This window comes from Camelina sativa, chromosome 15 (genome assembly GCF_000633955.1).
Source record: "Camelina sativa cultivar DH55 chromosome 15, Cs, whole genome shotgun sequence".
Lineage (NCBI taxonomy): Eukaryota > Viridiplantae > Streptophyta > Magnoliopsida > Brassicales > Brassicaceae > Camelina > Camelina sativa.
In genome coordinates, this window is record NC_025699.1 from 22006700 (window position 1) to 22023387 (window position 16688).

The 16688-nt window shown below is 27.7% G+C and overlaps 1 protein-coding gene across 1 annotated transcript; it reads right to left on the reverse strand.

The window, feature by feature from the left end:
• On the reverse strand, nucleotides 214-1227 carry LOC104748673 (F-box protein At2g14710-like). The gene has a single exon (XM_010470277.1). It carries the CDS (start codon nucleotides 1225-1227, stop codon nucleotides 214-216), a length of 1014 nt encoding a protein of 337 aa, XP_010468579.1.

Genomic DNA, 16688 nt, shown 5'->3' on the forward strand with positions numbered 1-16688 from the left:
CATTGGAGTTATAACCAAATAATATATCTTCATTAAGGGTAAAAACGAAATTTTGTTCATATCCTAAACGGATAAACACGCGGATCCCGGGTCGGATCTTTTAAAATGGTTTTTTTACGTCTAAATAATAAATAAAAGCAATACATTGTGTATTTTGCTAAGAAAATTCTAATAGCATATTGGTCCAATGAAGCTCTAATATTTCGGAAGGTGTCAAGTTCGATGCACTNTACGAGTTTTACTGATCAACTTATCTTCCCCAAAAACATAGATCCAAGCTTGACCAGTGCTGTCACAAGAGCACACCACGAGCCTCTTACCATCGATGGAATAACTTGGCTGAGAGTAGCGTATGGTCTCGACTAACTCCGGCAAGTTAGGACTTGAAAAAGTCATGAAATTCATCCAAACCACATCATCACCATTCTCAAAGTTAATCTTGTTCTCAGTCACCCAAATCTCAATCTTCTTTGTTACCATGCATTGCTTTAGCAACGAAAACCGATCTCCCCTAAAGACTTTAAGGACAAGAGCATCCTCACCATGGTTTCTCCCACATGGTAGATCACAAAATCTAGAGTATAATCCAGTCGAAAAATCGAATGTACTAATGTCGTAAGACAAGGGATCTGTCTCGTCCAGAGAGCAAACCCAATACAAAGTTCCATTCAAGGATACAACACTTTCAGGGTATATGCTATCCTCATCAGATTTTGACTGGAGGTCTATCCACACATCCGAGGCAAAGTCATAGCTTGTGCAAAAGTTATCAGTCTGATCTTCGTTCCCAGGGCAAAAAACAGCCATCTTGTAATTCTTATTTTCGTATCCTATGCCGTCGAATTCCATACCTGAACGTTTTAAACTCGGCTCGATCCATCTACTCTGCCCCAACCATGGGTTCCAAACAACGGCTCCGTTCTTCTTGCCACATAGCAACAGCTCATTGCAATCAACTAAGTTTTTAAGTTCCAACGTTTCTAAACCGGGAGTACCTAAGGTTAACTCACGTACCACTATCACGGGATCAATGCTTACCGAATAAATCTTGGATTCAGTTGCTAGGATGAACCTAAACGTCATCTTGTGGTTGTTCATGAACGTCTTGTCCTCTAAAAGAGCGTTCCATTGTTTCGATACGGTTCTGAAGCGAACAAGTGATTTAGGTGGGACACGAGAGAGTATCTCTTCAATCAACTCCCATGGAAGCTTCTCCAGATGCGCCATCTCTTTACCTATATTAGGGTTTTCGCTTAGTAATTCTATCTATCTTATATACTAAAAGGGAGTATATTAGAATAATTAACATAAAAATTTGCTAAGTATTAATGTATATCATATACCATTTGATATAATGAACAAACAAAAATAAATTTATCTAAGGCAAAAATGTCTACATAATTAGATCTACTACCGAGGTCCGAGAAGGAGCAAGTGGGCTATTGGTATCCATTTTTGTTGCCTTCTCAATAAATCCGGGTTTAACCCGGTCTCTCTTAAATAAAGGCGTATGATATCCCTACTATTATTTTGAAACACAGTTTATGGACTAAACCTTTGTTTTATAAAAAATTACAAGAGTATGCCATTGGAGTTATAACCAAATAATATATCGTCATTAAGGGTAAAAACGAAATTTTGTTCATATCCTAAACGGATAAACACGCGGATCCCGGGTCGGATCTTTTAAAATGGTTTTTTTACGTCTAAATAATAAATAAAAGCAATACATTGTGTATTTTGCTAAGAAAATTCTAATAGCATATTGGTCCAATGAAGCTCTAATATTTCGGAAGGTGTCAAGTTCGATGCACTTTAGCTGCAATTTTTGCTGTTTCCAATAGTAATCCCACTACGATTTTTTTAAGAATTAGTGAGAAAATCTTATTTCCACAAATAAGCGGATTACACAGATCAAATATAGCACTTGCCATATATGCTTCCAAAACATGAATATTATAGTTTCCATGTATGCTTCCAAATATAATTTAAATTACTATATTCCCATAATATTACCTTTAAATTTGATCTTGATATCTGAGTTTCTTACAAAAATATAGGAATGTATATAATTTCAAAATCCCGAATATAACTGATTCCGTGATTAGTTGTTTTATCATTCATATTTAGCTATCTTCCTGAAATTTCAGGCATAACAGATTCAAGCATTTTTGAGTAAGCTGTTACTAATATTTCCCTACTTTCCCATTTTTAATTTCTATATTTTAACGTTTTAAAGTAAATAAGATTTTTCTTTTATTTGTTATTCAAATTAAATTCGTATCCTATTTTCATGATTGATTCGTATGAGTGATTTCATTCCATATACGTAAGATATTCTTTAACTAACAATATATATACGTTGACTATTTACTCAAATTATAATGGTATATATATTCGATTCCATATGCCTCTAAAATTTCGGGAAATCTGTTGTAGTATAGCTTTGCATCCAATCAATTCATTAATTACCTATCAAAATATATTTTCATAATCCCGCTTAACTTGGTAGTAGTTCCAAATTTGATAAACTGGATTAAATGCGTGTGCAAATTATTGAAAAAAATTAGAAAACCTACTCCTTATTTAAAAATTTATATATACTCTCCTATTCCTGACTCTTCCATCACCGGCTCACATTCGCAATTTACTTCCTACTCCACGTATATCATATTAGCAATTTACAGATGTTGATCTTATATGCGAATGTGAAAAAATGGTGAGTAAGATCAGTTTTTTTTTTATTGTATGTTATGACATTCAACCATTAGCACATAATCATGATTTTACATTGTCTGGATTATCTTTAATAATATGTTATTGTGTGTCTGCAGGTAACTTGGTAAATGGTAAATGGTTGCTGTCGAGGTCCAACCATATTATAATATCCAACACCATGAGTTAGAAAGGTTCGGTTTCAATTATCGAAACATATATATACAAATGTTTTCATAGTTAGACAGAAACATAACTCTAATGATCTTATATGAATGCATGTGGTTTTAGTATTTTATTTGGCAAGTACAAACTAACTAAGCAACCCAACATTTTAACAAATATTGCAAACGAGGTGACAACAAAAAGCATAAACGTAGTTAAGTTTCATTTCCTATTTAAAACTATGTTGGTAGTTTTTTTTGTTTAGGTTATATCTTTCTTATTTTTTCTTTGTATTTCTCTTGAACATAAGCAGACAAAATTCATGAAAAAGCCTAATATACCGAGAGGTGATAAAGATGAAGACCACAACAACAAAAAACGTCAACAACGTCGACAAGGTTTTTGCTAATTATAATAATATATAAAAAAATTAAATTATTATGGTTTATATGATTTTTAAGGTATGCTGTCACTGTGGAAGCAGGGATGTGTGAGTCGAGGAGCCAAAAATTTAAGGTGAGTCGTGAGCGAAAATAACTATTTCAACCTTTGTCACACCAAATGTTCACCCGATAGTAATTGCGACGGATGCCTTTGATGTTACTTCTGCCAAAAATTTGGTCATTCCAATCATATATCAAATTTAGTCAACTATGTATTAAGCAAATTTATCAATAAATTTATCTTCTTCCTGCTTAGTGTGTCTGTGCATTTGTTCTATAAACACTAATAATATTTGTCCCCTATTATCTCTTGGGTATTAATAATATTTTTCTGTAGTAACAAATTAACTTATTAAATTTTAGTTCATGTATCTATCGTAAGCAAATAAATATATATATTCGCATAACAAATTAACAACCAAGTGAGTCAATAAACAAAAGTATGATTCTCTAACAATTCATTTTCAGATCATCAATTTTTCAGATGTCAAAAAGAGTGACACCAAAAATTTTGTATTATAAATATTATACCAAATAAATATATCTATAAATATAATCCAGCAAATCCATGATCAATAAGTTTTACAACTTAAAATTAATAAATTTATTAAAACAAAATTTTTCTAAAATATATTTACAACCAAAAATTCTTACCCGTATATTACCATATTATATTACCGGATACAAAAAATTAAGATAACAAGGGATGGGACGGGATGGGACAAGACGAGAAGATACTGGACAAGACAAGACATGTTTCCAATTTTAAAATAGATACGTCTAGGTTATATACATGCAATAATCCAACTAAAATTAAATTGAAATATGATATTTGGATTTAACACTCCTAAGTAAACTATGAGAAATATTTTGATTAGTTTAAAAATTATACATGTATATCATTAAATATCACGTAATTATATGAAATAAAAAATAAGAAAAATTCAGTTGTAGATATGACAACAATAAGTTTTATCTCTATGATATTATTATTTTTAAAAACATTAATAGAAAACTGTTGTAGAACGGGTTAATTATTTTATCACTTTTATACGTTAAAACTGAACTTACAATTATTTAAACAAATAACTATATAAATCTTTTATTTTAATATATCAATGTTAAAATGATAATAAGATATGTCAATTAAAGTATAAAACCAAATTTATTAAAGAATTTTTATTAAGATTAAAATTATACTGTTCAACCATTTAAAAACAAACATTAAACTTTACAATTTATGTTACCTACTATGTAATTATTTAAAAGAAAAAATTTATTGGACATAAAATTTCTAACGGGATGGATCGAGACGGGATGAGATGAGACTGGACTGGACGAGATTTAACACCCCATTAAAAAATTACTTTAACATTTTCAACAAAAGCGGGCTTTGCTTGATTATTATGGATGGATTGTAAAAAATTAATATTTTCCACGTGATGAAGATGATGATCATGTTTATTTTTGGTATGAGTAGCGATATTCTACGTATACACTAAAATATTGACAAAACACCGTAAAAGAGTGGCCAAGTATTTTTTTTGGAAAATTCTAATATTATACAATTAAAATTTTACAACCTAAAAGGGTTTATTATTTGTCTGAATATATGTTTTACCAGTGTGTTTTTAAGTAATTTAATTTACTAATTAAGTGCATATACTTTAAAAAATAATAACTAAATTTTGAGAAAAGGTCCATTCTATTTATGGTATTAAGACGAGAAATAATATGTAAACTGAAACGGGTAATTCACATAATGAGAACCAATATATTGAACAATTTTTTTAAAAAAAGTGTCATAAATTTTAGATAAAAATAGGAAATTAAAAAATATAAGTATATAAATTCAAATGTTAAGTTTTCACTAATTTTGATATGGATGCGACATGTAACTAATTATTTTGGAACAGGCAATTTTAAAATTTTGGTATTTTTGAAAACAGATATATAGTTTTTGAAAATTATAATTTTTTTGATAATTTCAACTAACTAAATAAAAAAATATTCAAAGAAAAACTCTGGTATCCCATTTTTATTTTTTACCCAATCTCTTTTAGTAAACATTGTGTAGCGAGTAATAATTTAAAAAAGAACGAACATAAGACGAAAAATTATGATTGATACGGGACGAGACGGGACTAGACGAGACGGGATGAGATGAGACGAGAGGGGATGAGTTGGGATGTGAGGAGATGGGACATGAAAGGACGTATTTCCTATTCCAAAGTAAATACGTTTAGGTTTATTTTAAAAATAATCACATGAAAACAACACAACTTTGCTACAAAACCTGGATTAATATAATTCTTAGTCAACACTTGAATATTGTGTCCCGTGCTGTAGCACGGGTTACTACCTAGCCAAAAACTAATAATTAAATTAATTTAATTTAATTTACTACATATACTTAAAGAAATAATAATTAAATTTTGAGAAAATTTTCTGTATATTTATGGTATTAAGACAAGAAATAGTATATGTAAACTGAAACAGGTAATTCAAATAGTGAAAATCAATAATTCAAGTGTCAAGCTTTCACTAAATTTGGATAAGAATTTATTATGCGACAGTTAATTAACCACTTTGGAACGAGCACTTTGAAAATTTGGTATTTTTGAAAACAATTATATACTTTTTTAAAACTATAATTATTTGGATAGTTTCAACTAACTAACAAAAAAAATATTCAACGAGAAATTTGGTATCCCATCTAATTTTTACCCAATCTCTTTTAATAAACATTGTCTAATGGATAATTATTTAAAAGAGAACGAACGTAAGACAAAAAAAAATTGGATGGATATGGGACGAGACGAGACGATATGAGATGAGACGAGACGAGATGGGATGAGACGAGACGAGACGAGAGAAGATGGGTTGGAACATGTGGAGATGGGACGGGACGGGACGTGCATTCCCATTCTAAAGTAAATATAATTATTAGTCATTTTACGAATTTAAAATTTATTTGAAATATTTGTCCCGTGCTGTAGCACGGGTTATTACCTAGTGTAATATTAAAAAGAAAAAAAAAATTTAGATATGCTACTATATCCCCTATACCTATTGTACGTACAACACAGTCCTCTATTTTCAAGTTTTACTAGATTTTAATCCGCAGTACACGGCATGCATATAATTTTATTATTATTTATATTTTATGTTGTATTTGTTTGTTAAATATTGGAAGTTTTATAAATAGAGAAATAACTAATTTTTTCGGCTGTTTGTACGGTAAAAAATTTATACTAATTTTTTAACCCGTAATATACTTCATGACCATTTGTTTGTTATATATAGTTTGTTTTGTTTAGTGTTTGAAATTCTATTTTGATTTTTAATTATTATAACAAAAAATAAGGGATCTAAATACATAAAGATTGATTGATTAAGTCACATTGTTCCTAATAATTTAATTATTTTACACAATCTTAGTTAAATCAACTTGATTTTATATGTCAAATATTCTAATATTAATAGTGTTGAAAAATAATTAAATGAGGATTTAACCCGTGTTAGCACAAATTTAATGATAATTTATTAATTCAAACATGTCCTCTTTACAACTCATCTACTATATAACCATATTATATTATATTTAAAACTTTTTTAATTTTATATATTCGTAATATTTTAAAATTTAATTAAGTATACATATATATTAATTGTAATATTTAAATAAAGGGGAAATTGGAAATAAAGGACATTTTTTTGAAAAATGTCCATATATACTTTTTAATTGTAGGTTTGGTCATATAGGTTTTATAATAATCAAAACCCAGTTTTATCCTTAATTTATAAAAAATTTAAAAAACAAAAGTATATAAAGTTAATATATTTTAAAACATTAAATTTATTTCCAAAAATAATCCTAATTCTGTATCTCAAACTTTATTTCCTAAGAAAGCCTGATTTCTCGGGAGGGATTCCCCAATAATTTTTTCAGTCGATTTTTAAACTGGAAAAAATAAATCACTATGCACCAAGTAATCAATGGACAGTTCATGACACAAAACTTGTAGTCACGGTAACAGGGAAAGTCCTCAAGGTTGAACAAATATGGAGAGCCAGTACTAGAACCACCTCCTTCCGGGTTTTTGAGATTTATTCATCAGACTTCATGAAGAAAACAGAACGGAGGATTAACTCTCTAGGGGAGGAGTCAATGCTTTTGGATAAAGGCATCACTATGCTCGCCAACGACACTAATGGATTCATTAGAAATTCCATCTATTTCAGTGGTTGTGATGGAATGGATATGTTTATCTTCAATCTCGAGACACAGAAAATTGAGACAATGCACACATGCGATCGTTCTTCTTTTCCACTTGGATTCTCTACAGCTGACTCTGAGTGGTTCATACCAAGTTGCATGCATTAAAATGTTGATCTCGACCATGCATGTTTTTTTTTAATTCAATATGTTATTTTACCCTAGTAATAATCATGTGTGCTAGTTTTTGTTTGGGTAAAAAGTGATACGATCGAAAGATAAATTACTAACAAACTAGAAAATGTGTACAAGATAACTAATGTGAGATTTTGTTGTGGAATCTGACCGTTGTTTTAAAAATTTCTAAAATCATTAGACAACTATTTCTAAATTTCGTAGAACACAATCTTAACAAATAATTACGATCTTACCTAATTATTAGATAAACATTCAGTTTTTTATTCTAAATATGCACTTTCTATATTTAGCAATCACTAAAAGTTTCAGAGTATACAATCTACTTTTTGGTAGTAGATGTCAACTAATTTTCTCATAGATAGAGTAAAAAGAGTAAAATATATTCTAACGATTTTAGAAGATAGAGTAAACCGTAGAAAGATTATACTAAAACGTTTAGAACATAGAGTAAACCGTAGAATACAAATTCTGAATTTTGTAGAATTCAGAATTTCGGGCCCCTAAACTATTTAGAACATAAACTATTCCTGAATTTAGTATAACATGTATAAAATGTTAGAACACATTATCTTAAATTTTCAGAACAGCAGAAAACGTTTTCTAAAATTTTTCTATCAAATTTTATCCATAAAAAAAATAACTTATACAATTTTTTTTTTTTTTTGTAAAAAATTATATTACCTCTATTATTGTATATCTATTTATTTTCCTATATTTCACATTTTAAAACTTGTTAAATTTGGGTTTTTCAATTTCTATGGGTAATTTTGGTAAAAATGACCATTTCCCAAAAAAGGTGTATATGGTCAATTTTTTTTTAGTGATCCTTTATTTCCAATTTTCCCTTCAATAATGTGAATCAAAGCTCATAAATATTGGAAAACAAAATGCGAATCAAATTGTTGTTTTCTTTGTTTGCAAATGATACATAGATAGAAGGTATGGTTAAATATATCATTCTATTTCCATACTGATTTTGCTATAATTTTTTGTAGTTAGAATAGAATGTAAAAATTTTAGGAAACCAAAATTTGGATTAATGATATTTTTGGAAATTTTTTAGGGGTTAATGTTGTAAATAAAAATTTAAATAAACAAAACTATAAGGACATAACACAAAATGTACTTCAAAAATGTTAATATAGATTTAGTGGCTTTATTCTACACATTTTAACTTGATTCTTAGTTTGCAAATGCACAAGTTGAATTAGAGCGGGTTTTTTCTTTTTACTTACAAAGCTTCTTGTTACAGATAATTGAAGGATTACTACAGAGAATACTTGTTCTGAATNTTTGAAAAAAAAAAAAAAAAAAAAATCTACGTCTTTTGCCAATACATATGAATAGAAACAAAACTAAAATAGAAACACTTAAATTTACTCAAAACATAAAGTAAAATTAAGTAAAAACAAAGCTAAAATAGATTCAAAGAAAAAATATGGATCAGAACTAATGAAAAAAAGAGAAACAACATTTTTATTTCTTTTATTACTTTCTTATAAATCTCTATATACTTATTTAAGCAATATTGTTAAATTTTAACCCTACTATCATGTGGCATATTATAAAAAATACCATTGAATATATACATATTTGAGAACCAAAAAATAAAATCATATAAATTGTTATACAAAAAAATTTCTAAATAAAAAAGATATCACCAAGATATACTCAGATTTTTTAAATATGCCAGCCCTACAGATTAACATAGTTATTTTTTTTTAGTGTATATTAATTGTTTTCTTTTATTTTTCAACTCAAAAAGTCTTGTAAAATCAGAAAAAAATCATAGTTTTCAAATATTTTATAAACTAGATAATGACCCGCGCTGGTAGCGCGGGGAAATAACCAATTTTATTATTTTTGTTGATTATTATGATTATAACTATTACTATAATTATTTGACATATTATATAATATAGTATTTTATGGTGTGTTTTGAATCCTATAATAGTAATTGTTTTTTTCAATATAAAGATTAGTACATATGATTGAAGCTGTGTATATTAGAATTAGCATGTAATGTAGTTACTTACTTATAAGGGTTATTTTGTATTATTTTCATCGGCCATCACCTAATTTTTCACGAAGTGCAAAATAGATGTCAATAAGTATAATTTTTCAGTATGTTTAGCCCATTGTCAAGGGCCCAGTCCAAGATTCATCCCTTCATGTTTTTCTTTCTTTTCCAGCAAAACAAACATAATAATTTTTTTCTTCTTCTTCTCTCTACAACTCGACGAAATCTCTCCTTCATATTTCTAATCATCGATTTCTTTTTCGAAAAGTCCAACCTGAAATATGCGAGAATCAACCCGTTGCTGCTGGGTCACGAGAGATTGCAAGATGGATTCTAAATCGAGGTATGTTTAGGATCAGTAATTAGGTCAAGTAAGTTTATTATTTGGACATAATTAGTAGAAATCTTCTTACTGATGTAATGTTTGAAAGAATTAGTTTAAAGATGTTCAGTACGAATTGAGCTTCAATCTGTAATTTTTGTTTTTTTTTTTATTTTCAATTGGAAATCTTTCAAATTGTTAAATTTGATACGAACTGTATTAACCGATGTCTGATTCTAATAAATTGCTAGAGATTGAGTATATTGTAGTTTTCTTATTGTATACATTAAATTAGCTCCACAAATGCAACCAAGAAGGTAAATATTAGAATCATATTCGTTTTTGGGGTTTTCTAGTTTCTTGTAATGATGACATATGCGGTTTGGGTTTTGGTGTGTTGGTACTTCACAGCTCTACAAAAGGAGCTTTAAACATATGATTCTATCTTCTATGATATGGTGGCTAGTAAGGAGACCTTGAAAAACATAAGAAATCATATTACAGCCAATAAGATCAAGAGTTCTTGTTCAAGGGGCTTCAGTATTGTCGGGTCAATTCTTGCATGTGTTTTTTAGCATTATAATTAGGTTCTTGTTCTTAAACTAAGTTAAACTTAAACAGAAGAAAATATTAAATTCCCGAAAATCAACTTAAAGAGAAGCAAACATAAACCCATAAATCTCTTAAAATACAAACCTTGAATTATTTTTGAAAGCTTGAAAGTTTGAAAGTCCTAGGTTGTAAAGTTTGATTACATAGAAAATGGTTTATTGAAAAGAAAAAAAGAAACTAATGAAAGCCAAACATAACAAAAGCCTTATTCTACCACTTGATTCAGGTCATTTATATTCAGTATCCTACATATTCTGAATCATTGCTATCTCCATTGTCCTCCACATAAGGGAGATCCTCATTTTGTTTTTCACTTTCTGCTTTCACAATCTTCACTCCCTTCTTCTCCTCAACTTTTTCCAATTTGATTGCCTTCACACTCATCAGCTTGTCGTCTCTTTTTTTTAACGTGATTGATTTCCTGAAAATCTTCTTGTTGGTTGAGTATCCTTCATTGCTTTCTCTAACTCTCTTTGATGATGGAGTAGCAAAATCAGAAGCAGATGCTTCACTGCTAGTGGTAAGCATGTAATCCTGAATTTGAACATTAAACAAATTAAATTCACTTTGCACTTTATCCAAAAAAGTATAAAATTTATCATATATATGTCTATAAATAATATTAAAGAAATAACTACCTGATCACCATAAATGATTTGAGATGGGTTGCCTTGTCCTTCTGAATCATCAAGTTCATCTAACTTCACCACATATGTGCTTGGAGCTGCATTAATGGCAACACATACGATATATTAGTATCTCTATGATTAATCTTATAACACTACGGCTAGCAAATGGTACTTACATCAGCATCATAAACCCCATCAAGTAGGTCATTTGCAAATTAATCTTACAACACTACGGCCACCATGATGTTTTGAAAGTCGGGCAATGTGAGGTACACATCATCAGAGATGGAGACACATGGGGTTACATGAGTGTTGTTCACAAAACCCATCTTAAACGAATGGTTAGTAACCCTGAACTGGCCTCTCACCTGAGTTGTCCGAAATTTTCAATGACTCTCCACTCACCTTTTATTACCTGCCTCTCAAACTTGCTAACAAGTCATTTCTTGACGGAAGCATGAATCTTGGTGCCCTGGTTATGATAGTAAAACAAAAAAAAACATAGTCGTTAAAAAATTGTGTGTTTGATGGTGATTAAATAATAGAATAAACTATTATAATTTGTTTGTTTAAAACAAACTTACCTTGTGGTCAGCTAACACCATCTCCATTGTTTCTCCAGATTGGGCAGTGTACTGGAAGCAGATGTGTAGGACCTTAACTTGAACTCGCCACATGCTTTTGTAAGGTTTGACATCAGGAAGGTAAATCATAGCCATGAGACCATTTACTTTGAGAAACTCTTTTGTTTAAAATAATAGGATAGCTGGTCGGGTGTTTGTGGTGATGGGTTGTAGAATATTGCTAATAGTCCGTTTATATAGAGAATGAAGTAGCGTTTAGGTTACCTTTCACTTCAAGGGATAAGTGTTTAAGCTTATCATCAAGAAAAGATCATTTGAGATAAAAGATCTTACATGGAATATTTTCTAATTTCATGCTCAATGTATGCTCTCATATTTGACAGCAGGTACTTAAACGGTTTTACGATTTGGTAGATATGGTAGTTGTGTATTCAAGATATTCTCTGTTCAGATTCATAGATTAGTGGAAAGTCAGATTGTAGTTTTGATATTGAAATCTTTGTGATTTTGATGAGATACTGCAGGATATTGTTAGGGTTGCGAATCAGTTTTTAGTGGAATCATAGCGACGCCAGGATATTGTTAAGGTTTAATTGTTTCTCGTTTTTTTTTTATATTTTTTATAAGCAGTCTTTCAAATGGGCTTCTCATGGGCTCATTTTATTTTTATTCCAAACGTTTTATTGTAATAGGTAATTATACGATTGCTATTTTTTGCTAATCATTTTCTGGTTACAACAAATTAATATTAAGATTCTGTTATTATATTTTGTAATTAAATACAGTGGGATTTTGTGTAATATCCCACATGGGATAGGGTTATTTGTTTAAAGGGTTGCTTAAATAATATAATATAGATATTTTTCAACAATATTTTTAAACAATAATAAATTTTATAAAACGATTTTATGTTTTTATAGCCAATATTTTTGAAATTATTTAATGAAATTATTTTAACTGATTTCATTTATTGTTTCAGAAATCTTAGGAAACAATAATAAACTATTTAGAACAATTATAGACTTTAATTTTATTTATAAACCTAAGAATAAATATATGCATCCCTAAATCATTTAATAATGACATATATATTTTAAAACTAAGATACAACATTTATTATATTTTAAAAATATATAATATTATATCTAATTGATTAAATATTTGTTTGCACTGCACGTCTATGCAGTGACATTTTATTAAAATCTAAGAAATCTCAAATATTTTATTTTATTCAATATAATATATATAACAAAAACAAATCAAAAAATTAAATTGAGATTTTTAAACATGATCTCTTCAATACATATTTTGTTTTCTTTTTAAGATTTTACCAAATTTATATGATTAACGGATTTAAACATTATATCATGTAGCCAAGATGGGTTCAAATCAGAGTATGAAACTAAAAAAAAAAAATGTAAAAAATTATAAAATGTATAGCACGGGTAACTATCTATATATTCCCATGTGCTAACTATATAGAATGAAATATTCTTCAATCAAGATATACTCAGATTTTTTATACATGTGGGTCCTACAGATTAATGTATTTCCTTTTTAATTGTTTTTTATTTTATTTTTCAACACATAACTTATATACTATATTTTTAAATAATGAAGAGGCTTAAATCATTATATAAACTATTTTTTTCCTTTTTTGATTAAAAATTATCAAAATCATAACAAGGTATCAAAAGTATAAATTTCCAATTTACATAAGTTAATGCTTTTTATTTTTAACTTAATCCGTATTAATAAAATTTATACAAAAAAAAGAAATCAGAATACATTTATTCATAAATCAACTCACAAAATCTCAAATTTATAATAAATATATTTTAATCAATTAGAATTAAAAAACCTAGTTTCATCAATATATCAATAAAACAATTATTTATAACATTAATATTATATTATAGCATATGGTATTTCAATAACTAGAAATCCAATCTTTCTTACAAATAATTTTAACCTTAATTTTTTAAAAACATTTACACAAATTTTTTAACTAGAAAATCGTAAATGATAATTATGATCAATCATAATATTAGTTATCCTTAAATAATTATTTTGATAATTCGAAATAAAAATAAAAATAGTTATCCAGAGAAAACTATTTAACATCCACTATCTAAACAGTGCGGGTTACAGTTTTTTTTGCAAATTTTTAACACTTGTCAATCTTATTTTCTAAAAGATATCGCCCATCCACAATTAATTCAAAATTTGAGAGGATTTGATATATATAATTTAATATAATGAGATGATTAAGAAATCGACTTAATTCTCTATCGTAGGAGAGGTAATATATTGTCCTGTCACACTATTCAAAACATATCTATACTTTACGGGGTAACTTATTTGATACTTTTAAATATTCAAATTTTATGATTTTGCACTGAGATCTATGAGTTTTAGTAACAAAAATATTTTGTTATACTCCATTCTACTTCCCGCTCATGTAATTTTCATGCACCTTAATTCATTTTTTACGTTGACTCAATACCGCTATAATTCATAAATAAGATCACGAGTAAATAAAGGTTTCTTGATTTTACCAATTATAAAAAGTTTAAGCAATTATATCCAAAACATAATAATGGTAAGTCGTTAATTTATTGTACCGACTATAGTCAAAACCGGAGTATGAATCTAAATAAATTAAATTTATAAATTATACAATAAGTAGAATAAACTAGATAAAGATACTACTATTATTTTGTAACTAATAAATCAAAATTTAGGTAAATATTTCCCCACAATGCGGGTTATCATCTAGACATCTAGTATGTAAATATTTTACCATACAAAACAAAAAATAATGGGTTTACTAAAATAAGTTTGGAATGGCCTTCACCCAACCTATAACAAGTTGTAGTTTGAAACTTTGAATTCATTTGATACAACATTTTAATCTATAATAAACTAGGTACTATATTTTAACCCGCGGTATACCACATGATTATGTTTTTTTATTATATTTTATATAACTTACTATAAAAACATTATGTTGGATCAAATATATGTTTTAAACTTTTTTTACAATCATATTGAGATATATGTAATTTTATTTGCTTTATCTATTTAAAAATTATTATTTTCATTTGAAATTTAATTAATCAAAATTCTTTTATTTTGGAATTTAATCAATCAAAATTAGTTGTTGTGAAAGTAAGCATCTATTAATATGTATAATACTTTGCAGTTCGTATAAAGTTATTTAAATTTTATTCACCAATTTGAAATTAGTTAGTTTTGTACAGAACCTCTTATTTATTAAAAAAAAAGTTAGTTTTGTATATAAGTATGATGGAGCGGGTTAGTGTTGGTTTTTAACTCCTTTCGTATAATCACAAGTTTTAAGATATTTTGTTTGTGTTTTTAGACCAACCCGCAAAAATATATAAGTTTACTAATATTGACCTAATTCTCATCACATACTTGTGATTATTCTTAGTTTAGGTTTGGACCTGTGGATAAATAAAATTTTCCATAAAGTATTGTTGCTTTTTTAATATTGTGCATATGTTAAATTGCTAAAATCTGTATTTACACAGATTTAGTTTTATTATTACAAAGTTAGTAATATTATTGATATTACTCATAGGACTAAATTTGATGTATTCACTATTTAAATTGTGCAACAGGATATATATTTGTATTTGACATCATAACTCTATAAATGATACATTTTTTATGTCAAAAAACATATATCATTTTGTGGAGGTTAAAACAAAAAATATATATAGTATAATAAAATTATACATTGTTAGTTTATTTTTATATTTTTTCTACCCATTTTGACAGCAATTGCTCTATCCATGTTAACATAGAAAACTTTAAACAATTTATAAAACAAAACATGTATAATTGAAAATCGGTTAGTATTTTGCAAATCTTTGGAAATAAATTTGCCAAACCAATTATGGAAAATCAAAATTGAATAAGGTTAGATATTATAGTTTCTTTTTTCATTAAAACATTATAACACTTGTAATTAAAAAAGAAATAGAAATTGATGTTGTTTAGATATTTTAGGAAAACGTGTATTTACATACTTGATATTGCTAATTTTGATTTTTTAAAAATACTTTTGTATTAAATGTCTTAATTACAATGGCATAGAATGTAAATATTGCCCAACTTCAAGCCTTCTTTGCTAAAACTGCTGTGAAAATGTTAATATAGATTATCTCGTACGTTGCATGGANTAGGTTTTTTTTTTTTTTTTTTTTTTTTTTTTTTTTTTTTTTTTTTTTGTTGTTTTCTTCCGTCTGATATTTAGACTTTTAATTTATATTGATTTTTTCAGAAACTTAAAAAGTGTTTAATTTTTGTTAACTTGTTTTAAAGATTTAACTAAAAACGTCTACAATAGTTAATAGAAAGATAATTATTTATCATATTTGCATTAAACTTAGGAATATATTAAAGCATCTAGTCCAAATTCTAATCTACAATTAGAACATGTTGTTTTATAATGTAACCATATTCCAATACATTCATGGTGGAATTTATGATTGTAACGTAGAGTGTTAATATTGTCAGGTCTTCATATATTTTCAAGGCATACTAAACATTCAGTGTGTTCTTCTTTTATGGCTTATCTTTGTATAATTTCTAGGTTTTGTATTACCACTTTTCTAAAGCAATGCCTATAATCAGGTTATAATTGAAATCAATGCATAGTAGGATGGGTTTTCCTTCAAAATTAATGCATTCAATACTATACGTTCAATATAATGCATTTAATATTATGAACGGAGAAAACGAAAATGCAT